The sequence below is a fragment of the Nyctereutes procyonoides genome, unplaced genomic scaffold (assembly GCF_905146905.1).
Source record: "Nyctereutes procyonoides isolate TBG_1078 unplaced genomic scaffold, NYPRO_anot_genome, whole genome shotgun sequence".
Taxonomy (NCBI): Eukaryota; Metazoa; Chordata; class Mammalia; order Carnivora; family Canidae; genus Nyctereutes; species Nyctereutes procyonoides.
This window is the reverse complement of record NW_026575037.1, coordinates 6,388,354-6,416,226: the sequence shown is the minus strand read 5'-3', so window position 1 is coordinate 6,416,226 and position 27,873 is coordinate 6,388,354. Positions and strand designations below refer to the sequence as shown.

The 27,873-nt window shown below is 43.6% G+C and overlaps 1 protein-coding gene across 5 annotated transcripts in view; it reads right to left on the bottom strand.

The window, feature by feature from the left end:
* The window catches only part of FAM20B (FAM20B glycosaminoglycan xylosylkinase), a 40,712-nt gene extending 14,051 nt beyond the window's left edge, over nucleotides 1–26,661 (bottom strand). The window contains exons 1-5 of one of the 5 annotated variants that reach the window (XM_055319008.1): nucleotides 25,744–25,909; nucleotides 16,300–16,460; nucleotides 12,937–13,446; nucleotides 7,649–7,735; nucleotides 4,313–4,422 (exon numbers count right to left, since the gene is read on the bottom strand). In XM_055319008.1, the coding sequence (XP_055174983.1) occupies nucleotides 4,313–4,422; nucleotides 7,649–7,735; nucleotides 12,937–13,313 (574 nt within the window). In that variant the 5' untranslated portion in view covers nucleotides 13,314–13,446; nucleotides 16,300–16,460; nucleotides 25,744–25,909. Of the gene's footprint in view, nucleotides 1–4,312; nucleotides 4,423–7,648; nucleotides 7,736–12,936; nucleotides 13,447–16,299; nucleotides 16,461–24,303; nucleotides 24,565–25,633; nucleotides 25,910–26,547 lie in introns of those variants that run through there. The other 4 variants (XM_055319007.1, XM_055319006.1, XM_055319010.1 and 1 more) reach the window with 4 other exon arrangements.
* Nucleotides 26,662–27,873: the final 1,212 nt, after the last annotated feature.

The following is a 27,873-nucleotide window of genomic DNA, read 5'->3' as shown; positions in this document are numbered from 1 at the left end:
TGAAAGCTGCTAAGTGAATAAATAAGTTCTCATCACAAGAAAAAAAAATCCCCAACTATGCATGGTGATGGATGTTAACCTAGACATTGTGGTGATCATTTCACAATATATAAAAATTCAAGTCATTATGATGTATACCTGAGACTAATAAAAATGTGTATGTTAATCATACCTCAATAAAAAAAAATTGCTGGGGAGGCTCACAGGACTCAGGAAACCAGTTTACTCACTAGATTACTAGTTTATTACAAAGAATACATGTTGAAAGCCCAACGAAGAGATACACAGAGTGAAGTTCCCAACAAAGGAGCTTCTGTCCTCGTGGGAGTTTGGGGCCTGGTCAATGGCATATGGAAGTGTCCTGGTTCACCAACCTGGGAACTTCCAAACCCCATACTATTGGGATTTTTAGGGAGGCTTTTTCATGTAGGTATGATGAAATATTAACTCTATTCTCAACCCCTCCCCCATCTCTGGAGAATGAGGGGGTACAGAGCTATAAATTGCAACCTTCTAATTATGGCGTGTCTTTGTGCTGATCAGCCCACTCGGAGTCACCTTATTAGAACAAGAGATACTCTTGTGTTCTTATGGCTTAGGAATTTACCAGGGTTTTGGAAGCTCTGTGCCAGGCACATAAGAAATATATATATCTCTTATTATTTCACATAAGAAAACAAAATATCCAAAATTTGATTCATTATCTTCCTCCTCTTCACTTCCTTGAGTCTGTCCCCTTTCATACATTCCTAAGACAGCTAACAGCTTTGTTATACACTGAGTCATCCAATCTAGGAACTGGAGAATCATTCTTTATTTTTTCCTTCTCTCTCAATTGTCCCACTCAGCCCAAATGTTCATCAAATTCGTTCCATTCTAACTCCTGAGTGTCTCTTAACACTTCCTTTCCAGTCTTTGCTTGAGTTGTGGCTCCTACTGCACATGCAGTGAGTGCAGCTGCCACCACAGGCTCTTGGCTCTCACCTCACCCCCTTCCCAGTACATCCTCCATGATGCTGATGCTGCTGTGGCTGGTTTCCCAAAATTCCAATCTGGTTTTCCCACGCACCAGCTCTTTTAATGGCCTCCCAGTGTCTGAGGAGCAAGTCTCCATTTCTAAGCTTTGTGCACGAGTCCCGTTGGTGACACTGTCCTGACCATGTGTCTTCCTCCCTCATCAGCCCCACACCTCCCTTTACTTCAGCTGAACTACACAGTCCCCTGAGCTTCCCACAGGCTTTTCTCCTCAATCCTGTCTCCATGCTGTCCTCCACCTGAAACAGGGTCAACGAGAACCTGTACACTGGATGGGAACAAAATTACATTTTTATTAACTTTTTAAAGACTTACTTATTTGAGAGGGAGAGTGCACGCAGCATGTGTGTCGGCGGGAGGAGCAAAGAGTCTTACGCAGACTCCATGCTGAGCTTGGGGCTCAACCTCATGACCCTGAGATCATGACCTGAGCTGAAACCAAGAGTTGGATGTTTAACCAAATGAGCCACCCAGGCACCCCTTTATTTTTATTAACTTCGATCTGAAACTTAGCATTTCTTCAATTATGATAGCTGGAAGCAAACCATGGTGGTATTAGCATTATCTGTGACTTTTTCACCAGAAGAAATCACAGACTTTCGTATGTTAGCAGACACTGCAAAAAGTATCATTTATACTCACAGCCTGAAATTATCAGTTACTAGATTACTGCTAGATCTTGTTATTTAACATGTTAAATAATAACAAAGCTCATGGTAGTATATTGCAAACGTCCTTTTTCAATTTTTTAAAAAGAATTTTGTTTATTTATTCATGAGAGACAGAGAGAGAGGCAGGCTCCACGCAGGGAGCTTAATATGGGACTTGATCCCAGGCCTCCAGGATCGTGCCCTGGGCCAAAGGCAGGAGCTTAACTGCTAAGCCACCCAGGTATCCCGCTTTTTCAAATTTTTTATAACAAAACTAGATTTCAGTATTATTGGTTTCATTTATAAGTCTATGTATTTGAATTAATCTATTTAAAAACGTTATTGTGAGACAAGATCTCCAAGCTTCTCTAGCATGCCAAGAGTCTATAATATTAAAAAGGTTAAGAGTCTAAACACCCAGGTCATTCTTTCCCACTGTACTTCCCTGGGGTATTGCTATTCTCCCTTTAAGACCTGGATGAAACACCACCTTCACTAAAAGAACCATAACCCTCGCATCTCCTCTTCCCTTCCACGCTGTCATGGGCACCCTATACATGTCTGGCTTCCCCATCAGATGAAACTCCTGGAAGGCAAGGAGGTGTCATTCATCTCTGGATATTCAGCACCTAGTTCAGAGCCTACCACACAGAAGTGAAATAATTTTTTTTTGAAATAATGTCTAAGAATATAAGCAGATGAAATATTTGAAAAATCTGAAAATCCAGGTTTGAATCCTGGCTAACAGTCAGTAGCTATGTGACTCAGGAAAGCCCTTGAATTCTCCTAAGTCTCTTTCTCAGTATAAAATGTGGGTAAATCTCCCTTACTTACTGTACTCTTTTGTCAAGAGGAGCAAAATAAGGTAACTGTGTGAAAATGCGTTGTCAAGTTGCAAGGGTTACACAGGATTTAGTTATTATGTCAAGTTATCTAATAACATATTTTTAAAAATTGTGCTAAGGTCAGCTGATTATTTAAAACCTATCTCCAGTGCAACCCCTCTACCTGCCTGAATGTTTATGTACCCCCAAATTCCTATGTTGAGCCCCTGATCCTCAGTGTAGTGGTATCTGTACACTGTGGTACAGTGGTATCTGTAGGTGGAACTTTTGGGAGGAGCCTTCATGATAGGATTCGTGCCCTTCTAAGAAGAGACAGAAGCGACAATTCCTCTCTCATTCTCTCTGCTGTGAGACAAACACAGCAAGAGAATGGCTCATTAAAAACCAGGAAAAGGGCTCTGACCAGAATCCAACCATGCTAGTACCCTGATCTCGGACTTCCAGCCTCCAGAACTGTGAGAAATAAATCTCTACTGTTTAAGTCACATAGTCCATGATGTCTTATTATGACAGCTCCCCCTAAGACATTGCCCTGTGCTGCAAGGTGTATCCAGAAGCTCACTCCTGTACCAATCCTGTGTATTTTCAGGTCTTTAGACCCTCATTCCCATCATTACTTCCTATCATTTTGCCTCATGAGTGTCTTCTTTGCTACCTGGGTAGCTCTTACTGATTCTTCAATACTCAGTCTAGTTGCTAATAACCTCCTCTACAAACCTTTTCCTGGCCTCTCCCTCCCCCACACCTGGCACCATGTATGAGAGTTAACCTTCTAAGAGTCTCCAGAGAGCAGGGACTCTGGCCTATTCTTCTTGACCTCCTCTCATCCTTCAGGAATTCATGTTTGCCTGAGCATAAAATTGGACAAGCAAAAGTGATTAGAAAACACATGAAACAAATCAGTGACACTGGGTTATTTGTAAGAACAGCCTTAGCCTTAGCCTTGTAGGTTTAAATTCTGAATGATGATTCTGTCACAGGGCCTTTAAATATTCAATTTCACCTCATTTCAAATATAAATCCATTCATTCTAGCAAAGCAAGGTGACATTCATCTGGCAATGTCTGTTTCAACAGTTATAATGCAGAGCACTGTGTCACTGAGAATGTCACCGTGATGAGGCTGGGACAAGAGACCACAGCAACTCTAAAATCTTCCCATTCTCACTGTGCCCACAAGAACAAGAGTATGAATTTTAGCTCAGCAGCCTTATCTGAGAGTGAGAGAACAGAGGACAGAGGTCAAAGGAACCAGAGCCATGTCCATGCACACTGAGTCATAGGCTGCCCCTTTGCAGGGTAGCAGAAGGCAATGGTGATCTTCCAGGTCCGAACGCAACCATACAAGGGCATTTCTGACCCTCTTTCAGAGCTGCCTTATGGTTTCCTCAATTCTAGGGAGATAGTTCCCAAGAAAGTACATGTATGTGAAAAAAAACACCAAGTCAATGATAAACACACCACAGATTTAGGCCAAATTCTGAGTTTGAAATTTACTTCAAGATCAAGCAAAAGGAAATAAAGTTATTACCTACTTAGGCTATCAGCAAATTACCTCACTTCCTAACTTCACAGACACAACCAAGTACACATAAAGGAAAACTTTCACTTTCTGGCCATCTACCATTAGATCCATTTCCCCTGTAGCCTGAGGACAAGTGGCCTGATTTGCTTTTGTATTCTCGAGTTCTTCAATTCTTATAAATCACAAACCAGCTTGCTCAATGATGTCCCACTTAACTTATTAACTCTTCCCCTATTTAAATGTCCTCTATAATCTTACCTACTGTTAGGAAGGTGCTCAAGAGCTGCTCCGTGGCAACAGGCTTGATTTCTGTCCGTAGATTAACAAATCTGCCAACCACCAAGGGGGCTCGGCGGAAACCCAGAATCCTGGTTTGGGAGGTTGAAGAACAGAAGAGAAAAATCTTTGGGGGTGTATTTTATGAAGTAGTCTTAGAAAAGATACTGTTGACTGGCAGGTATATGTATATTTTTATGTATTTTAAAGACTTTATTTTTTTTTAAGTTATCTCTACCCCCGCCATGGGGTTTGAACTCACAACCCTGAGATCAAGAGTTGCCCGCTCTATTGACTGAGCCAGCCTGGCGCCCTTGTAGGTAAATATATTTTAAAGGTACATATATTTATCAGTTTACTATCAAGATGGATGTATGTAGTTTATTTTATTTTGCACTTCAGGAAAAAGGATAGGGCAAATCTGACAAAATATGAACTGCTCAATCTGGGGAATGGGTATATGGGTTCATTTATTCTAATTTGTTAGAAATTTTTCATAATAAAACTTTTAAAGTAAATTTTAACAAAGCATTAAAAAATGGGCTTATGGGCTTAAAAAAACTTTTAAGTAAATTTTAACAAAGCATTAAAAAAATGGGCTTTGAGCCATACATAGGTTCAAAGCTTTAGATAAAACAGCATTTTGGTAGAAAACTATACAGATTAATCTAAAAGGATAAACCCACAGGACAACTAAATACAGATATACTTAAAGATACTTCAAATGGTCTAAAAGTACCTTATGGCTGAGCAAAATCATTTTTTAAAAAATGAAATTTCCTGGTTAAAAAAAAATATATATCTCACTGAAGAAAAGTTGGAGGGGCAGGATTTGGAACATACATAAAAGTTAGGATGAAGAAAATAAAGATTATCCGTAATTCCACAGCCCAGAAATAACTACTGACATTTGGCCTAGGATAATTTTTTCCTTTACACATACGTAGAAACACATACATGCTCTTGTGTATAGACACACAACTGAGATTATGCTATACAAAGTTTTGTATCCTGCTTTTCACTCATTGTTATATTATGAGCTTTTTCTCACGTCATGATAAAACCTTTAAGAACGCTGCAGAAACAATCTATTGTTCAGGGCTGCTGACTGTCTTAAATTCAATCTTTGAAAAGCCACAAAAGCAAGCAGATCAACAGATGTGTCAAAATAACAAAAAAGTGAGAGAACCTCTCTCCTGAGGCCAGAGAAGGTGGTTAAAATTATATTGTAATAGAGAAACAGCACCCCAGAGCAGAAAAGTTTCAGGAGCCATGGATGGGAAAGAGAGTTGGGAATTCCTTTTTCTGCCTATGGACCACCACCAGGCCAAAGAACAGCAGCCAGTGTAGTGCTAAGAGGCCATGTCACAGGGCCACCTGAGCCTGACTGGGGTGGGGTGGGGGTGGGGTGGGGGTGGGGGGACATTTAATAGAATGGGTAGGGGGACTGGCTAGAAAGTAACTTTCAGACTTTGAGGTAGGGAAGGACTTTTGAACACAACACTGCCAAAGCACAACTCATGAATTCAAACAGTATATTTAATTAACATCAAAGGTAGTGATTTCTGTACAAAGACTACTTCAAATTAATGAATGGGTGTTGTGCTGTGAAACGATAAGGAGATGTTAAATTTTGCTAATCACTGGGGAAAAACAAAAATAACTAACAATGAGGTATCATTTTACATATATTAGATGAACACAAATTAGTGTGCTGGATAATATGAAATATTGGTATAGACATGGGAAAATGATCTTCATACCCTGCTGGTGTCTATCAATAAGGAGATAGGGTTTCAGAATTAAGAAAACCGGGAAACAAATGGGGTCTTGGAAAGACTGATTCTAGCATGTGTTTAAGTGAGGAGCAGGATTTACCCAATTCTCTACTGCCAAGTCTTAAAAGAGGCAGAGAAAATTCATGGTATTGTGAACAAACATTTATTTAACCTTTTCCATTATCACTGGATATTTAGACTGCTACTAATAAGTTTTCACTACTAAAAATGCATAGCTAAGATCCTGGATATATGTAACTTTGAATTTCATTATTTCTCCAAGGTACTTCTTAGAAATACTTTCCTAGAAAGATCTTAAATATTTGTGTAAAAGGTAGTTACTCATCCAAAGGGTTAAGAGCATTCAGGTTTCCAATACATAATGCCAGAGTTCTTAAAAAGAAAGACTGAACCGATTAACCGTGCAACAAGCTCCATGAGAATTTCAATGCATTCCTGCAAATAAAGTACATTTTAAAAAAAATCCTGGCCATTTTCAGCAGAAGAAAATTGTATCCCATCGTTTCAACTGGATTTTTTGTTGCTATTACTGGTAAGGATGAACCTCCGTCATATTTACTAACGAATGATAATTTCTATTTAGTCAACCTTGACCTTAGATCATTTTCTATTAAAGTTTTAGCACATATATAGATTTGTACATTCATATATTAAGGTTGTTAATGCTTGGATTATATTAGATTCAAGTATTTTCTCCTAGTTTGCTTTTAAGTTTTTTTTTTTTTACTGACATAGGAGTTAACTGTATTTAACTGAGTCTACTGAATAGCTTTTCCTTTGCAACTTTTCAGTTGTTGCTTTTATGCCTGGAAAAATCCTTCCTAATCCAGAAAGAGACAAAAATTCACCTTTATTTTCTTCTATATTGATTTAACAAATATTGTGAATATTTCTTTTAAAGTCTGTCAATCAATATGCCCTGATGAAAGACCTATTCAGAAGAGCAAGTGAGCTACCAGACAGTTCAGTTACCAGGCTCCCAACTAGTCACTTGCTGAAAAAATACTAATTTTCCAATTAGCTTATACAGTTCAATTTATTTAGGCTTTTCTTTTGGAATTATTCTGGTTACTGAAACCAAGCATATTTTGTATGAAGAACACTAAAATTCACTATATATGTCATGCTATATGCTTCTAGCATATGGGGATAAGTATTACTTAAAACAAAAATAACGCAAAACAAACAAAAAACAATGTCAGGCCCAATTAATGATCAATTCAGAGACTTGAGTTCCAACTCTGGTTTTCATCCTGCCATTTTATTTACCAAGAATATCTTCATGCATGATGGCAGAGGGCATACCAGAATGAAATGATCTTAAAGAGTGAAGATATTTACTCTGGTATTCCCAAAACCACCCAGATTACGAAGGACTCATGCGAATTTCATGGAATCTGTCAATCAGCTTTCTCAAGTAGGTACCAAGTCAAAGTTATAAGTGTTGCTCCCTTAGCCCATAAGCCCTCTCTAAGATATTTTTAAAAGGAAACAAACACAATCCTCTGTAATGACATACCTGTCCAAATGAAAGGCTGCTACCTCTGCATTGTGTCTATCATAACCAGCATATGGCTCCCCTTCTACCACATAGTCTCGGTTATACCTGCAGAGTGAATGGGAAGCACAAATGTAGACATGAATTATATCGGCACCAGAGCTGATAGCACAACAGAAACTTTAGCAAACCTGACTCTACCTCCACTGTCAAACCTGAGAACGGTTGTGGATTTGGATGAATTCTATCGGCAATCATTCTGAATAAAACATGCAAGATGTTATTTCTACCCCTCTAAAAGACTTTCGATGTCGTCTAAGCAAAACTCTAAGGTCATTTTCTATCTCTGTATCTCTACCATGATGTTAAGCCTATAGTTGGTGCTTAATAAATGTTTACTAACATTTTTATTAGACTGAACTAAAGAAATGAAGGAAAACATACAATTAAAATGTCTGTTTATACCAGAATGGCTGTGGCAACGCTTATAAGAGAGGGAAAAAAACGATCTTGATATGCCTCAGTGTTTGTTAATGAGTAGGCAAAGGCACATTTGTAAAAAGCTATTTGAATAACCACCCTCTTTCCCTCTGTCTACATTTATGATGATGTAGTGGCAGGAATACCGGACCGGTGTGAGAGCTAGGTATACAGTTCTGTCATTACCTGTCAGAGTAACCTTGAAGAAAACCATTCTCTGGGTCTTAAGATTCTTCATCTACAACATATGAGGGGCTGAACTAGGAGGCAATTTCTAAGATCTCTTTGAGTCCACTCATGATTTTACATCACATGTATAACATAAACAAAGGATAATAAAAACTGGCATATATCTTTCTACCAATCACTAAGATACCATTTAACTGTTAATTGGAAAGAAAGAGACACTAAATCGCCTATGACCTCTACAGTTTACCTGCATTTCCCAAATCAAAAGACTTATTAGGTTTTACAGGCAAGTGTAAAATAGCAATGAACGAAACTGGAGGAAAGAGGAGTTGCTCTGCTGGGGACACCTGGATCAGGGAAGTGGGAGACGGTATTATCAAAGGCCATGAGCTTCAACGTAAATGACCTTGGAGTATAAAGTGAAACAAACCATGCCCACAAAACACATTTTCAAGGCAAAGTGATGGAACACTTTTGTCAGAAGATAGCCGTCAGTCACCGCTGGGTTGGAGGCCGTATCTTCTTAGTATGGTCAATATACTCAAACGTTTTTCATTTCTAGTGTCAAAGCATTATTCAAACTACCTAACACTGGCTGCCTCCCCAGTAAAGTCTCAATTTTCAAATAGAACTGCAATAAAAGCGGATACTAGTCGAGCACTTCTCTCTTCACCACAGCTGTAGGTGGTCTGTAAATCTGGGGGGGCAGTCCCGGAATACTTTCTTTGTCGAGGCTCCAGCGGAGCCACAGGGACATATGTGCGGTGTGCAGTCCATTCCTTCCAGTGAAACGCTAGAGAACTTTCTAATACCTCAAAAGGCAGCTCAGAGTGAAATGTTAAACCCTAGAGGGCTAGAGCGCATTGGGGGTGACCTGGAGGGAAAGGGAGGAGAAGAGGGGAAGGAGTAAGAATCAAAGAGCTGGTGCAGTCTGGAGGCCTGACTCCCTGGCTCCCCCATGGGCTTTGTGAAATGTGGCAAGTCTGAACTCTGCGTCTCCCCCATCAAAGGAGCAGCTGGCCCGGACAATCTCCAAGGTCCCTTCCAGGACTTCCTAGGATGACTACTCACTTCTCCTCACTCCCAGACCTCCCCTGCCATCCTTCCAGATGCTGCCTTCCTACCAGAACTGTAGGCTCTGCCTATGAAAGCCCATCTACTTCCAGAATGCAAATAGCTACACTGAAAAAAAAAAAAAAAACCAAAACAACCCACCACTTTTCTAATGTAAGGCAAAATGTGCAAATAAAAGCATCACCGTCTTCCTATAAATCCCATCCACCACACGCATCTCCTATCTCTGACAGGAGGACATGGCCAACCAGGCTCCGGAGGTGCAGAAACCACAAGTGGCTCGTAAAAAAGGGTGCGTGTGTCGCCTTAGCAGCAGGGGCACAGAGCCTCCTCTCAGCAGAGAGTGATCCATCTTCAGTCACTGACAGAGCAGCAAAATTCATACAGTTACTGCCAATAAATCACTCCCATCCTTCTGGTGAAGGGCATCAGAGTCTGACCAAGGACATTAATTTGTGCTTACACTAGGACTAAATAGCCACGGGGACCCCAGGGTCAGCAGAGCAATCTACTGGGTGGCCCGGGACTGGAGGCAATTTCTCCAAGCACCTACAGGTGCACCCACCCTCCGCAGCCCCCCACAGTGCCAGGTGTAACTAGTGCAGGTTGGCATATGCTCCCTACCCTGGGGACCCAGCCACTCATGGTGGGGGGGGGGGCAGTCCCCTGGGGCTGGGAGGGACCAGTGTGATGGGGATAGAGAACAGGGTATAGAGAGGAGGACCAGACTGCCACGGGTTGACCATTAGGCTATGGAGGTTGGGTTTTGTCCTGAGAGCAACGGGAGGTCCCTGGATGTCTTAAAGCTGGGAACATGGTGCTGAAATGGGCGTTTGGAGGAGGAATGAAAGTGGCCCCTCAGGAGGGTGTGGGAGAGGAAGGTAAGGGGATACCTGCAGAGGTGGTAAGAGACAGGAGATGAAGCACCAATGACTAGGTTAGTTTGTGCAGTTATCTGCTCCCCCCCCCCCCCCGTCACAGCTGGGCCTCCCCTCTCCCCGCTTCCTACTTGGTCTGCATACCCTGGGCCTACCTGCAACGTGCCAGGATACCTGCCTTCTAACACCTCCTGCTGGCCCATCTTACCCCTGACTCCCCCCGCCGTACAGAGAGTGGTCGTGGAGGGGACATCCTCTCACGTCAGCATGAAACACACACAACTCATCTCTGTACACGAATTTCATTTTTGTTTTTAGCCTGCCTTTCCATCAACACTGCTGATGGCCCAGGCCACAAACCAAGAGGTCAAGGACTACATTTCAAAACTCAGCTCTCTATTTCTGATGATGGGTGCTCCATGTTATCACACCTACAGGAAAGCAAGCAAGCTGAAGGTAATTACGTGTGTGGGCGGAACACCAGCCACTGGGATCCAACTCAGATCCAACACCAGTTCTGGCTGGGTGACCTTGTCGAGTAAGTGACTTTCCTGCAGCCTCGGTTTCTTGCTCTAGAAATAAGAAGTGTAACTGCCCACAGCTGTGATGCAGGCTGAAAGCACTGACAGAGACAAAAGTACGTAGTGTGGTGCCTGGTGAAAGATGTGTATCCAATGGAAAATGCCTCGTAAGGCCCCCACAACCATACTTTTTCCACATTACCTGCCAATCAGACCTTTTTATTCTCCAAAAGCATACTGTATTTTTAACTTTCCTAATTTCCATATCTTCCATACATCACACCTCCCTGTTCCAGGCAAATGCAGACTTCTTCCCTTTCTGGGATTCCAACAGTTTCGCTCTCTGGCTGCCCATCATCTACTGATGGTAGGGTCATGAAGACAGCTAAATTAACTGCTCTTGTCACAGCTGAATTCTGTACATCTTTACTCTGTATTTCTTTCCCACCCCGGCAAGAGACCCAAAGGTGTGTGTTGTAATTCTCTCAAAAAGTTCTATTAAGGAATGAAAAAAATACTGAGTACACAGAAAATTTTAGATATTACCAACTTTGAGAAAATCCACTAGTAACTAATTCCTGGCAAGAGAATATGAATCACCATCATGTTAACCTATTTCAAATTCATATACTCACAGAAAACTTAAAAAAAAATCATACTATACAACTGCTACACAAATTATTTCTGTAGAGCCTTAGAGAAGACCCCAAGGGATCACTGTCTAACAACATACGATTCAGCTCACTTTCTCAGATTTTGGACTGAGGTAACTAAAATGGCTCAACTCTCTCCTTTAAACACATAAAACAACAATGAGGCATCACTACACACATATCAGAATGGCTAAAATCCCAAACACTGGCAACACCAAATGCTGATGAGAATGTAGAGTAACAGTAGTGCTGGTGGGAATGTAAAATAGTAGAGCTACTTTGGAAGACAGTTTGGCAGTTTCTTACGAAATTAAATATACCCTTACCATACGATCCAGCAATCATACTCCTTGGTATTTAACCAAATGAGCTGAAAACTTCCATCTACAAAACACGTGCACATGGCGTCTATAGCTGCTTTATTCAAAAATGCCAAAGTGTAGACGCAACCAAGATGTCCCTCAGTAGGTAGATGGATAAACAAAATGTGGTATATCCAGACAATGGAATGTTATTCAGTAATAAAAAGAAATGAACCTCAATCCACAAAAAGACATGGAGGAAACTTAAATGCATATTGCTAAGTGAGAGAAGCCAATCTTAAAAGACTACAAAGACATGAGTCCAATTATATAGCATTTAGAGAAGGCAAAACTATGGAGACAGTAAAAAGATCAGTAGGGACTTGATCTTTGCTAAGGACTTGGCGGAGAGATAGAAGGCTAGGTAAGTGCAACATGGGATTTTTAGGACAGGGAAGCTGTTCTTTAGGATACTTTAATGGTGGATACTTGAGATTATATGTTTATTAAAATCCACAGAATGTACCACACACAGTGTGAACCTTACTGCAAACAATGAACTTGTTACTAAATTAATACTGGCTCATCAACTGTAATAAATATCCTATACTAATAGAAGATGTTAATAATGGGGACACTGGGGGTAGGCATGTGTGTGTGTGGTGGGGTGGGGGGAACTCTCTATACTTTCCTCTTGGTTCTTCTGTAAAGCTAGAACTGCTCCGGGAAATAAAGATTAATTGAAACAAAACCCATGTGAAAGAATCATAGCTTCAGTACTTAAAAGGGACTTAAGCCCTGTCCTAACCCACTCCAGCTCTGGTAACTCCTACTCTACTGCATCCTAACCTGTGGTTGGTTATCCAGCCTCTAATGGTACACTTTGGTCACAAGTCGCCTATTTCCTAACCAGCTTATCTTATATCTCTGACATCTGGCACACAGCACGTATTTGATAAATTTAGAAATCAAGGAGAGCTCAAAGTATAAAACATTCAGTCTTCTCCACAACCAAAATCTGTTCCTATAAATCTCCCCTACTCAAAGAATCATACAACATTAAGAGCTAGAAAATACTTCAGAGATCCAGTGGTCTACCCTTCTCATTCTATTGAAGAGACTACCAAGAGCAGGAGATGAGCAGTCTCAGAGAAATCCCACATTACGTGAATCAACCGACAAGCACAGAGAACTTCCAAGATGAAGACTTACCGCTTAGGCTTGAAAACAACTTTCTGTCCTCCTTCAAGTATGAGTAAGGCTTTCAGCTGTGTCCCTTTATAACCCACGTCAGCTTTAATAATTTTTTTGGTGGCCATGGCGTGCATGATTGCCCCCAGCTCTGGTGTCTCTTCCGGGTACACTTCCCGGGGAACCACCCACTGGGCTGCGATCTCCCAGGGAGACTGCAAGGTGTGGTCCAGCTTGGGCACCAGCTCCACCCGCAAGCCGGCCATCATTCTGTGAAAAGCCCGCTGGTCCTCTCGGTTTGCAGCTGATGTGTCTAAGTTGTCAATCAGGAAAACTTTGGTGAAGATAAAGATGACAAGAAGGATTGCTAACAGCACGACTCGCTGCTTTAGCTTCATGTTGACCTCTTTTCCTTCTCCCCTAACCCACTCTCTCTCACTTATCAAGGAGAGCAGGCGATGATGGTTAGCAGGGAGATGCCATGATTATGTGCACTGGTCCATTTCTTCACTGGAGCGCCTCCCACAATTCCTGCAAGCCCAAGTACAAAGCAAAATTCAGTCAGAAATTCTGTCCTTCTATTCCTGAATCTTTTGTAAGCCTCAGACACATTACTCACTGTTTGATTCTTGCTAATCCTATGCTTGAGAAGACCTATTCTTGCTAATCCTATGCTTGAGAATTTAAACCTAACTGGTGTGGGGAAGGACTTCATAGGTAAGAACCAGGTACAATGTAGATTTTAAAGCAAATACTCCTGTTTGAATAGGGTGCAGAGTCATCTAGGAGCCACTAGACTGGCTACAAATTCCAAAACACCAAAACAACGAGAAAAAGCACAACAAAAGCAACACTAAGAGATACATAACTCCTTAACTTTCATTTTTGCCTTTCATAAAGGACTTTTGAACATCCAAAACCACTAGTATTTGGAAACTTTCCAGTCCTTATCTTCTCTAAATGTAAGTTTTATGACATGCTGTAAGTCAGGAACTCCTAAAAATGCCAGAGGATACAGAGGACAGCAATAACTCCTCCAAATCCCAATCCCCAGCAACCCGGGAAATGCCGTATCTGTTGCTCGCATATTTAAATACAATACCCAGACACGTATCTCTATTTAATCAGTCTTCCACTAATTATTTTTCAAAATTAAAATCCCTGTAAAATAGGGATAATCAAATCTGGATAAATTAAGTAAAGGAAAAACACATCCCTATACCATCTGGCTATTAGTAGAACATGATGAGAAAACTAATGGAACCTGGTACTATAGCAACACTCCAGAGTCTGGACTAGGCAGGCACGCAACAAAGATACTGATGCCACAGACATAAAGCAGCCCTGCTTCCAGTGTGGAGCTGACCACACTCTGGTCCATTCTCAAGCTAACAGACTCCCAACACAAGATGTCTGCAAGGGTGTCAAGAACATATAGTTCAGTCTCATTTGCATGCTGACAGGTTGCTTGCCAGTCCACAGGGCCATTTAAAAACACGAAGGAGCCTGCTCTGCTGTGTTCCTACCGACAGCACAGCACTCGGCTGAGACAAAGGTGACAGGAAGATGACAGGGAGGGGCTTCACTCTCCAATTCATTTAACAACCCAAACCATTAATCGAAAAAGTAACACCAATATAAAAGACAGGGTGGACTCCCACCCCAACTGGAGACTGCTCTCCTAACAGCAGCTGGGAACACTTCCAAACAGCTACCAGGGTGACAGTGTGCTCCAAGGGCAACACCTCGTGGTAAGCCTGCTGCTGAGCAGTTCACTGTCCGTGATTAACCACTCCTCTCCCCGTTCGTTTTCACGGAGAAGTGGAAAGTGAGAGTCGAATTCAAATTCTGATGATCTCCAGCCACCTGTTTTGTGTCATCATCATCCTCTCCCAGGGAGTACACAACACTTTAACCTGAAGCAACGGTATTCAACTGCACCCACAATATAACTGTGATAGTACCAAGTTTAGTGTGAAACTCAGTACAATAGGTCTGGGTGATTACCAGTAAGGGCAGTGCCAGGAGAGCAGATTTCAGAGGTTTCTGTTAGTCCCTACACGACCTAAACCACACAACTCCTTCAATGGTCTGTTCCCTGGGACATGTCACGGCTGTAGTGACAGAAGGTAACGTGGAAATCTCGCTGTGCCAGCGACCCCTTTCTCAGCACCTCTGACTGCAATGAGTGACAGGACTGGGATGACTGTGGCACAGAGGGGTAAGCGGGGCAGCCCTCCTTCCCCCATACCACATTCTTCAGGACTGAAGTCTGGTCAACCCCTAAACTTCTAATCCTGCTGCCCACTTCATCTATCATAAAGAAATTCCTCCCTCATGCTATATAAACGTATCAGATCCAAACACTTACCATAAATGCTAGGGCTATTGAGGTGTTCGGTGTTTTTTGTTTTGTTTTTTGAAATCACTAATGCAATAGAAGTTCTAGCAGCTCCAAAATTCAGACAAAATGAATTGTCCGAGTCTGCAGTCTTTGCTTTTAAGTTCTGAAATCTCATTACCTTTTGAATAGGTCTCTGGAGAACATTCCTCAATTTGGGGCTGCAAACAATGCATCCACTCAACCAGGATAGGAGTTTTTGTGAGGTGAACTGAAGAGTTCAACTATTACTTTATTTCACCATTTACCTCTGGTAGGAGTGAGCACAGGTTGCAAGAGGCTAAGGGAGTTCTCGTGTTTGCGATTAGTCCCCCTATCCTGGTAGAACAAGGAATACAGCAATTTGGCCTAGCTCTCAAACCACTGCTCTTCATGCCTACAGCCACCAACTGAATTTAGCACTCAGCCCCTTCTATTCAATCACTGCAAGAACTGCCTTCTGGGCGACCAGGTTCTCCGATGAGGACTAGATGATGCACCACACTCACTGTTCTGATCACTCACCACTTCTCATTTCTACAGATCCCTTAGCATGACATTAAAGCCCTACCCTAAATGGCTTCAGCCAGTCGGCTTCACTACGCATCACTCTTCTCACCTTCCAACCAAATGAACCATGACCACGCTCCTGTGGGGCTGACCTCTGCCCCGTCATTCCCCATGTGGGGCCTCCCTCAAAATTCCTCTTGCTCTTACCCTTTTTTCCCCCATCTTCTCCTGTTTAAAGCCTAATCCAACTTTCAGGGGCCATTTCCAAAGCCACTTCTGGTCCCTCTTCACAACTGACAGTAACCTTCTTCCTTTAGACCAGCACTTAACTACATGCTGCCCTGCCCAGTATCTTCTTGTACCGTAGTTTCCAACTACCCTCTCAGAAACTTGGCTCCTTGGAGATCTCAACTGTCTTCACGATCCCTATAGTACCTCATATAGTTAAGGGGAGAGGTTTTATGCACCTAAACTGAACAAACTACTACCAATACCTTGGGACTCTGGTGTTAACTTCCTTCAGTATGCAGTATCACCTGAGCATGTGGCACCTTCGTGTTGGCTCTCCTTTATCAGCTTTCTTCCTTTGTTTGGCAATCTAGTTCTCTACAGGTGCTCTAACTTCTCGGTTTAGTTCAGAGTATAGTTTCGTTTTCTGGAGAAACACAGACACTTCAGAAAGAGGTTTTCTTTTAGCTAAAAAGCTGCTATTCCTTCGGTCCACAGGCAAATAGAGAGATTTAAGAAACCCACAAAGTAGAGATAGTAGAATTTCTACCGGAAAGTCTCTCCTGTTCCAGAAAAATGTATGAAATGCATGATACAGAATCATATCATCCTCTAGCGAGTGTATTTCTTACTCTTTACAATGATCCTCTTTATTCCTGTGGGCCTGAGAAGGAAGGATACCCAGGATGGGATTTCCACAGTGTCATCCCCTTGTCTTGTTGGAAACAACAGTATAGGTGCTATACATTGTGCAAACTGAAGGTTTCTAAGAAGATACCCCATTTCAGATACTAAGGAAATTAAAGCAAGATCATTGGGTATATTCCAAATTACTAATGAAAACTTCACTTGCACTCCCAGAGGAGCCTGCCTGCTCTATTTCATACCTTCACATCCTAAAATGCTTCCAACACTGTAACGCTGTCCAGTTTATATTATGGTCATTTATTTTAATGGTTCTATTATGTGGAACAGAGCCCACCTCAAAGAACAAATAGACTCAAGGCAATAACATAACTCAAAAATGTTAAGTACCCAAAAAAAGGCAATGCAAAGGGTAGTTTTCACACTAAAAGCTGGCATGAGCTCTCTAACTGGAGTTCTGGAAGGTAGACCTTTATGAGGAATCTTCTTCCTGAACCCCGGTTTCACCCGCAGCTCCATCAGTTCAATGAGGCTTGCAATTTGCTGTCATTCTTCACACACACTTACTCCCACATACACACACACACACACCAACCTACACATCTGACAGTTATAAGGACAAACTTATGACTATTAAGCTGCTTAGGGAGAAGAGAGAGATGCCACAGAACAAAAGTGAGGTCTTAGTATGAGGTTCTCCATTCAGTCCTGGAGGGACTCTACTGAAAACCATGTTGGTGCATGGGTCTAAGTCACTGTGTGATGAAATACAATGTATGTGGCCGCTGAGGGACATGAGAACACCTGGCCCCTCACCTACTACCTTACTAGGGACTCTCACAAGTCACGAGTGAGGTTCCAGGTCTCATTGGGAATAGTACCCCTTCGAATCTCCCTTTCATCAACTGACATCCTCACACACTAGTTTTCCTCAGGTCATGGAAAAGAAGTCCCAACCTTTGCACAGAGTAACTGTGAAAGCTTCAGGACTAATCCTTTCTTGGGTTTTCAGTTCAGTGGCCAAATCAAGTTCTTTCCACATAAATGGAATGTAACATGTCTGTGAGTGTAAAGTACCACAGGGAAAATGTTCAGTATGACCATTTCATGCAGAAGGCTATCAACAAAGAAGATTTCAGGCACAGCAGGTAGACTTTATTATTAAACTAGTATATAGGGATCCCTGGGTGGCACAGCGGTTTGGCGCCTGCCTTTGGCCCAGGGCGCGATCCTGGAGACCCGGGATCGAATCCCACGTCGGGCTCCCGGTGCATGGAGCCTGCTTCTCCCTCTGCCTATGTCTCTGCCTCTCTCTCTCTCTCTGTGACTATCATAAATAAATTAAAAAAAAAAAAAAAGACTGATATGTCATTTAAAAAAAATAAAATAAAATAAACTAGTATATAATCATATTTACTCACATAACCTCCCTGCCCTTGATCCTGAGTAGGATCATTTTATAAACTTCTCCTTTTAGTAACTGTTGGTTTCAGCAAAGCTCTGAAGGTCTGGTGAGTCTAAGAAGAGGTAAGACCTGAATTTACTTCAGAGTTTTTGCTTGATTATCTACAAAGACAGATACCAACAATTCCTCCCATCAAGAAGTAGTGTCTATTTTTTCTCCCCCAGAACCTGGGCTGCCTCTGTAACTTGCTGTGGCCAACAGAATGCAGTGGAAATGACTGTGTGCCCAGCCTGGGCCTGATTCTTAAAAGACCTAGCAGCTTCCAATTGGGACCTAGCCACAACGTAAAGCAGCTTGGGCTAAACTACTGAATGATGGAGAGAGGGGCCTGGCCAGCCCCTAGCTATTCTGGCCACTCCAGGGGAGGTGCCAGACACAGAAGTGAAGCCATCCCAGATCCACCTGAGGTCCCAGTTGAATGGGGTCACACATGTGATCCCAGGCTATAAACCATGTGGGCAGAAGAACCAATAGGCTGAGCCCAGCTGACCTGCAACATTGTAAGAAACAACAAATCACTATTTTAAGTCCCTAAATTTTAGGGTGGCTTATAAAATCCAACATTTTCTCATCTATTCTGTCCTTATTAACTACTTTGGAGACAAAAAAAATATTGAGGGAAAAGACATAGGGAAATAAATCATGTGACAAAAACAATTCTCTTAGGAAGAAAGGAAACATTAAATTAACCATTAAATATAAATAAATATTGAACAAATTGTTAGATCATATTTGTAAATGATTATTAATGCCTTCTACAGAGCAATAAACTCATTATGAAAGTTACACACCATTTCTACTCATTTTGTCTTCGTTGTAGGTGCTTAGAAAGATCATAATGAAGGGCTCTTTAAGGTAGCACAAGAAAAAAAGAAGACTCTCACCTGGATCATTTACTAAAATCTATTTACATACTTTAGAACAATCAAGGCTAACTTCACACCCTCACACAATTACACATACCCAGTTTATAAAACCTAGCATTTGTACTTCAAGCCAAAGCAAAAATAATAGAAAAATCACAACCTTTTAGTACCAAAAAAGAAAGAAAGAAGGAAAGAAAGAGAGAGAGAGAGATATACTTTCACCCTGGGCAAAGTCTGATATAGTGCCCTTTTGTTTTTCATTTGGTAGTGACATCAGAGCATTATGCAACATTATTATTCACTGTCCCCTAGAAGTAAATGCAGTTTATCCTGATGGTTACTGGCAATTCTAAGTAAAATCAAGAGCATTCAGGAGTCTTTCCACTTAGCACTGTATGCTTCTTTCTACACAGGAAGTCAAAACCACCAATACCAAAGAGCATCAAGTATTTATTACCTGAACAAATCCTGAGTTTCCCCAGAACACCAGCCCATTCCTGCACTGCCACCCACTGCCTACCACAAGAGCATGTTCTTTTTCATCTTCAAATTGGAGTCTTCAACAAAAATAAATAATAAAACCACATAATATTAATCAGTATCTATGTATAGTTTTCTCTGCCAATTTTCTGCTTAAGCAGCTTCTTAAAAAAAATACCATATGATTTCATTCATACGTGGAATTTAAGAAACAAATGAACAATGGGGGGAAAAAAGAGACAAATCAAAAAAGGAGACTCTTAACTATACAGAACAAACTGATGGCTACCAGAGGGGAGGTAGGTGGGGTATAGGTGAAATAGGTGAAGGGGATTAAGAGTACACTTATCAAGATGAGCAAGCACTAAGTAATGTATGGAATTGTAGAATCACTATATTGTACACCTGCAACTAATATAACACTGTATATTAACTACACTGGAATTAAAATTAAAAAAAGAAATTTGTTAGTTCTCCTGCTTATTCTAAATGTAAACTCTTCTGAGGCAGAAGGGTTAGGAGGGTGTGCTCTGGATTCAGAATGCCTGCTCTACCGGCTACTGTGGGACTTGGGAAAGTGAGTTAACGTCTAACCTCTCTGGCCCTTAGTTTTTTCATATGAAAAGTGAAATAAGAACACTATTCCCTAACTCACAGAGTTGCTAAAAATGAATGACATTACCACATATATTGTGCGAAAATCAGTGCCTGGACAACCTGTAGTGATCACTTGTTAGTCATTACTATCTGGTCAAAAACCCAAAGATAATGACCTGACAGGAGAAAGATAAAGAAAATAACCCTCCCTAGTCATGCAGTCTTCTGGGGGTGCAGAATGAGGGGCTGAAGTCACAAGTCACATTCCAGAGAGTTCCAGTGGTCTTCTATTCCTGAACCAAATCCTTGTCTCAAGTGGAAAAGGAGCTAAGACTATCAGCAAGTAGGTATCTTCAAAGTGGGTATCGTGTGAAGTGGAACACTGGGAGGCTAGGTCACTAATCGGACCAATCTATTTCTCTTCTCTACAAAGTTCAATTCTACCATGTTTGATGATAGAAAGCATGAAATTCTTCTATTCTATGACAAAGGCTGAAATAAAATGCCTTCACAAGGCATTTCTTCAGTCGGAAAATTAGCTCTCTTAAAAGATTTATTTTTTCATGAGAGACACAGAGAGAGAGGCAGAAACATAGGCAAAGGGAGAAGCAGGCTCTTTATAGGAGCCCGATGCGGGACTCGATCCAGGATCCCAGGATTTCGACCTGAGCCGAAGGCAGCCACCCAACTACTGAGCCACCCAGGAATCCCTAGCTCTTTAAAAGATGACAGCTTTGCATGTTCTAAAATTCTAAGATAGATTTATTTAGAGAGAGAAAGCTTGCGCGTTCAAGGGGTTGAGGGAGAGAGAATCTTCAAAGCAGACTCCCTCCTCAGCGCAGAGCTGATGTGGGGCCCAATCCCATGACCCTGAGGTAATGATCTAAGTCAAAACCAAGAGTCAGCTGCTTAACCTACTGAGCCAACCGGGTGCCCCTGTTCTAAAGTTCTTACGATAACCACTAAGAGTAACTCAAAGCTACAGGTATAGAAAATCGAATTCCCACATAGTCCAAATTACTCCGAGTATTACATTTTTCCTTGCTGTTTTCACTTCCACTTAAAGATTTATTTATATTTGTAAACTCACTATCCCCTATGCAAAATCCTCTAACAGTTTCTCTTGAAGAAAGCCAACTAAAATGATTACTAGGCATTAATAAGGTATTAAAGTAAAGTAGCCTTCTTCCTGGGGTTGAGAGCAAAAATAAAATGGGCAATAAAGAATGTCTGCTCCTGGAATGCCTGGGTGGCTCAGTTGGTTAAGTGTCTGCCTTTAGTTCAGGTCATGATCTCAGTCAGGATCCTGGGATGGAGCCCCAAATCGGGCTCCCTGCTCAGCAGGGAGTCTACTTCTCCCCCCACCCCGTCCCTTACTCCCCACTCATGCTCTCACTCTCTCTCTCAAATAAATTAAAAAAAAAAAAAAAGGAGTTTGCTCCCTCAGAAAAAATTTAATTCCTATAACCTGTCCCACTTAAGCCTTGATTTAGGGCAGCTCTCTAACCCTATTCTTGAAAAATGAAAAGAAAAAATCCTTAGCTCATACTGCTAGTGAAGTTTGTTCTAAAAAACCAACATAAGTTGTGTTCACTGATCTAGAAAGTCTGTGGAAATGCCTAAGAATCTGCATTCTGTTTCAAACGGGACAGGTAAAATGAACCTTCCCAAGTTCTAGGTCTTTCGCTGCTCAAATGTCACTACATAACCACCACTTAAAACTATATTATAGAATTGAATACTCATATAGCATGGAAACACAGAATTTCAAAGAATATAAAATTTTCCTCCAGATTTTCCCATTTTCCATCTTTACATTTCAGTTCACTAGTTTTTGGAAAGGTTTATTAGCTTTATGCAACAGTAATACCTCACATTATTAACCTTATATTCCAGGTATGTCAAGCTAACAGGCCACAGATCACTCTAGAAACAGCAACAGCAGAACCCCTAGGCAGGTCTGGACTGAATTTGAGGCTTAGTGGCTCCAAGCATGATCCTTTTGTTATAATATGAATATAAATACACACACTGGGCATGCCTGTCTCCACTATTTTGTGAGTTCCTCGAGGACAGGGAATATATTTTACTCTCTTTGTACTTCCACATAGGTTGGCACAGTGCAGGATGCTGGAGAGGTACTCGATAAATGCCTATTGAATAAAGGAGTGAAGAGCAAGGGAAAGAAGCCTTAAAGGTTATAAAAATTTCTTCAGCTCCTTGGTCTAAAGATGGCCTCTTTTACAGACAAAGAGAAACTAAGTCCTGCAATGAATTCAGATATATAGCACAGTAAAACATGCAGAAATACCAAATATATGTACCAATTTTATACATCCAATTTTAAATTGCTGCCTCTATACATCCTGCTTCCACCTTTCAAGGCAACTGCTACTGCCAACCTTGTTCCTGCCATTGGTTGGGACTGGGAGTAAAGATGATATGCAAATGCTAAGAGAAAGGTTGGAGATGGTCCAAGACATTGCCAAAGAATGACACAAGACAGGGCTGGAACCAGATCTTCAAGTATTACTGGCGATGCTTTCTAAAATGAGAACTGACACTAGTACCTCCATACCATTTTCTCTTTTCTACAAAGAGGACCCACAGGAACATAAATGTACCTAGACAAGAGTGCAAGTCTGCTATATAAACCACGAATAATGAACGAGGAATCAGCCAAAAAAAAAGGTCTTGGGCAGCCTAAATAGTAGTCCCACAGTTCACCCACTAATGGAGAAGAGTGGCAGTCCCTTGGTCAGCCCTGTTAGCTGTTTCACATTCAACCAGAAAGTGGAGTTCTCCGGGCTGCCCCACAGAAGATCAGAAGCTGCCAATTTAACACACGGCAGCAGGGACACTAACAACAGCAAAAGTGCAGCTTTCCCACCTCTGGAAGAAGAGACAGACTATTAAAAGCAGATTCAAGAATTCAAAAAGCAGAGGGGGTGGCACACAACCTGTGTATTTCGGTCACTTCAAAGCCCTGCTCCATCACGGTCAGTAATGGATACTAGTACCACAAGCTCAGGGCAATAAAAGGTGAAACTACACTGTGTAAAAAGCAAACAAAGCACCTAATATACGGTGGAATTTTTTCCACAATGGCTAGAGCCAAAACAAGAATTCCCACATGTAACACTTTATTCCTTAAAAACAAGATAAATGAAGCACTGCCCTATACGTAGTTCTGATACACTTCATAATTTCATATCCTTTGACCTTTATCATGTACCCAAAGTAACATCTTCCTCTCCATGTACAAACCTACACACACACACACACACACACACACACCAAAGCTCTCTCTTTTCTCCATCAGGCTCCATTTCTTGTCTCCTATTGGGATGACAGATGCACTCCTAAGACTCTTAAGACTCATCAAGGCCTGCAGCTAGGCCTTTCTTTTCTCTTTTGCTTTTGAATAGGAAAGACAAAATCACAAGTGAGATCTTTACATTTCTCTGAGAGGACTCTAGCAGTCATGTTGTCATTTTAAGTTGGTCAGAAGCTAGTTTCAATTGCAAAAGAAGGTTTCCTGTACCCCAGGTCTGTGTTAATGAACTCTTTAGTTCTTGGGCGTTACAGACACAGCTCAAGTAAGGAAAAGAGATTGAGATACAGAGGTTTGGAATGAGGAGCTGCTGGACAAGCACTTCAGGGAGGGACAGCTCTCCTTTCCCATCCTGCCGTGTAAGGGATAAGAAGATGGACCATCAGGAAAAATGATAATGGCATGGCCATTCCCAAGAGCTCCAGTTCTTTTATTAAGGCAAAAATTTTGACCACCAATCCAACTGCTCAATGAGTATAGCCAGAAAAGGCTGCAGGAGCCAAGTCAGTGAAGCTGTGCCTGACCAGAGGACCAAAGGCTGCTCCTAGAATGCAAGTGGCTAAAATATCATCACAGAATCAAATCTCAAGGCAGCTCCAGTAAGTAACACCCTTTACAGATACCCATCTTCACAGCAACTTTTAACAATAATCTGCAACATGTTTATTGCCCTTTTTTTTCTTAATGAAAAGAGGAACTAACCAATTTATGCACTAGAGTATTTCCTCTCCTTTGATACTGTTTTCCATTCATTTGCTCAGCCACCAAATAATTCCTGCACACCTACTATGCACTATGCAGTTTAGGTATAGAGAGAAAAGTATGCCAATTATCATCACTGTTACAACATACTGCAGCACCTTGTTGTTGGTATACTTCCTACCTCAATCTACAAAACCACAGGGCACTTAGTCCCAGGGTGACCTGACATCAGGTTCAGAAGACTGTCTCCGTTTTATTGTTTGCAACCATGGCCACAGAATAGAGAGAGGAGCCTCTGCCTCTATTATGAGACTGCACCAATCAAGAGGCAACCACTGTGGTTGCTATTTTAAAAAGTTATCAATTCAGGAGCCGACGTATCTGGCTTCAGGGCTTTACACCAGGGAAATGATGGTCAAAGTGTAGGAAGCTGACATCTGCCCTGCAAGTAAACAAACATATTTCATTTAAAAATTCAAAATTCGGAAAAGACAGTAAGCAGAAGCTTTTAGGCTACGTGAGAGAGCTGGAGTTTACATATGGAAACGAGGAGAATGGACTTAAAAGTCAGAGTTATCAACACAACATAAAAGAATACTAGGATGTAAAGGATTAGACGATACAAACTGATTTATTTGTTTGCTCCCTAATTCAAAGTACCCAGAAAGAAGGGTAGGGCATGTGTTTTCCAGTTTTCACTCTTTAACCGAATCGTAGCTAGTTTCCTACTGGCTTCAGAGAAACAACAGACCAAATCCACGCCACATTCTCACCAGCCACACTGAGAAGCTGTGGGCTCCAAGATCTGATTTTTTTTTGCCACGTCCATTCTGTGACTGCACTTTATTTTGAGTGAGGCTGAGAATCTGAATTACTTGCCCCTGCCTTTTTATTCTCCCTTGGTAAGTCCTTTCAAACGTGGAAGCCCCTCCTCTTGAGTGACTCGATTCCACTGTATGCTTCTAGGGACCAAAGTCCAACAACTTCACAGATTTCAGGAAAGTCAGTAACTAAACACAGAACATTAATTTTAAATCTCCCTTAGGTTGGCTCTGAGTCTAGGGGAATAATTTAGCATCTTTAGCACCTGTACCTCGGCTTCCCAAAGCCATGTCTCGATGATAAATAATGTATGTGGAAGTGCTCTAAGGCTTCACTCAAAGGTCCTGCATAAACTCAAGGAGTAAGCACACTGAGGTCTTTCTTTCCATTTTTTTTTTTTTTTGAAATTAACCTCAATGGAATTTACGCATTAACTGCTAACACCAGGAGGATGGGAACAGCTAGCAAACATCAATCTTCATCCCCAGACCACAAACGCATCAGGTCCTACCATTTAAAAGCTAAATAAAAGATCCCACATTCCTGTTCCCTCTTTTCAAGGTGAGAAGTCAAATCCCCAGAGGGAAACGGGCTGAGCGGGGAGGACGCGGACACCGGACACCGGCCCGAGCCAACCCTGAGTCGCAGTATCAAGCGTCTCTAATTTTCCCAAATTACAAACTCCTCACCCAACCCAGCGAGGATATAGCCTTTGAAGGGCTGAAACCCCGTAAGCGCCACTCATGCCCCGTCCTCTCCGCTTTCCCTCCAACGTGCGTCCAGCGCCCGGGTTTCCTACCGGAGGACCAGCCGGCAACAGAAGCCTGAGCAGAAGGAAAGAAACTCTCATCAGAGCGCACAATCAAGGGCGCAGCCCGACTACTGCTCACGTTCCTCATTAACGGCGACGTCTCGGGTCGCTGTGAATCGCGGGGCCATCACACCCGGAAATGAAATCTCAAGCGCAACCCACTTGGGACTACCGCGTCCTCTCCTCAAGTTGTGCCCGGCCGCGAGCGCGGGGTGCTCGACCCCGAGGGGCCGCCGGCTCCACCGCGCCTCCCGCCTCGGGCCTGGCACCGCGAGGTGGGCCCGCCGCCGCGCGATCCTCCCCCGGCCGCCGCCGCGGGCGCTCGGCGGGACGCGAGGGCGGCACCGGGGCCGGTCGCCTCCGGGGACGGCGCCCGGGCGCCCGGGGTGGCCGCCGGGAGCACCCCCGGCGGCTCGCGGCGCCCCAGGTGAGGCCGCGCCCGCCCACAGGAGCCCGCCTGGGGGCCGGCGAGGCGGGCCGCGCGGCCCGGGCCGGCGTCCGGGGCAGCAGCCAGGCCCGGCCCGGGACCCGCCCGCTCGGGACCCGCCCGCTCGGGACCCGCCCGCTCGGGACCCGGCCGCTCGGGACCCGGCCGCTCGGGACCCGGCCGCTCGGGACCCGGCCGCTCTGGCACGGCTCGGGCACCGGCGCCCGGCCCCCCGGGGAAGCGCCCCGCCCCCAGGCGGCCCCCGCCGAGCGCGCGCCACGCGCCGCGCCCCGCCCGCCCGCACTTTCCCGCCCGCCGCGCCGGGGGCGGGGGTCGCGCGCCCTCCCCGCCCCCACGCCGCTCACCTGCCGGGCCCTAGGCTCGCTCCATGGCCGCCCGCGCGGTGCGGTGCGGCGCGGCCCGGCCGCCCCCGCCGCCTCCGGGGAGGGGCAGCCCCACGCCGCGCTCACCGCCCCCAGCCGCCGCCGCCACTGCGGCTCCCGCCCACCCCCGGCCCGGCCATTCCCTGGCCACTCTCCCCGCGCTGAGCCGGCGGTCCCACACCCACCCCCCCGCCTCCGCGGCGCCCGACTGTTGGTACCGTCCTAGCGTAACGCCTTCCCCGCGACCAATCCCAGGGCTCACTCCGCGAGGCCCCGCCCCCACCCTCTGGTGGGCGGGGCTACCGGGCTCGCTCCGGACGGCCCCCCCTTAACCCTTCCCGCCCCGGGCCGGCCCCGCTTAACTCCCTCGGCGCCGGCTCCCGTCTCTCCGCCTCCTCCCTGACGCCCGCCCCGCCTGCAGAAACCGACCTCCGACTTCTCTCTTGCCTTTGCTTTCCCTCATCTGATTTTCGTAAGCAGGTAGGAGACCAGGCAGCGGGACTGGAGAGTTGGGGTCCTTTAGGTCCAGTTCTGCTTGTGAGAAGCAATTTCCCTACTCCTTCTGCCCATTCAGTTTGCCTCCAGTGATGCTTCTGCCTATCAGTGTGTCGCCCTTGCTCAGAAGAGGCCAGCCTTCCTACAGCGCGCACTAGTCGCCCTTCCCTGGGACCAGAGCAAATTCCCTGCTACAGCTGGGAGCATTTAGCAAAACTGCTTAGTCGTTTACTGTCTTTTGCATGGGACTGTGAGCCCCATGAAGGCAGGGCAGTCTGTCCCTGTCTCCAATGCCCCACACCCAGTAGACTCCCTGTAAATGGTTTGCATGACAGATTCTCCCCTTAAGTTGCTTCCTTTCCATGGACTGCGTACAGATCATCCAGTGCATAAGGCACCCTATCATTTTTTCGCCACGTTCTAAGCTTGCACTTAGTCTATATCTGAAATATAATGTAGGTTGCTTTGTGGGGTACGATTGTGGGGGGGGGGGCGGGCGAAAGACCAAGCTGACACTTTGTTCAGGCTACTTAGTTCATTTAAGCAATAGGATGTAGTGGACAGAATGCCTCCTTTCTGGCTGCGTCATATTGGGTGTGTCCCCTAACCACTCAGAGTACCTCTTTCCTTATCTGGAACATGAGAGGTAATCATAGAACCTATTTCACAAGGTCGTTGTGAGGTCCAAATTAGGAAATGTGTGGGGAAAGTACTTTCGCATTATTGTATAACATGAGTTATTATTCATGCATGTATTTACAGAGCACTTACCACCAGAAGAGCCTAGAGAAATAATTGGGCTTGACACCAGTC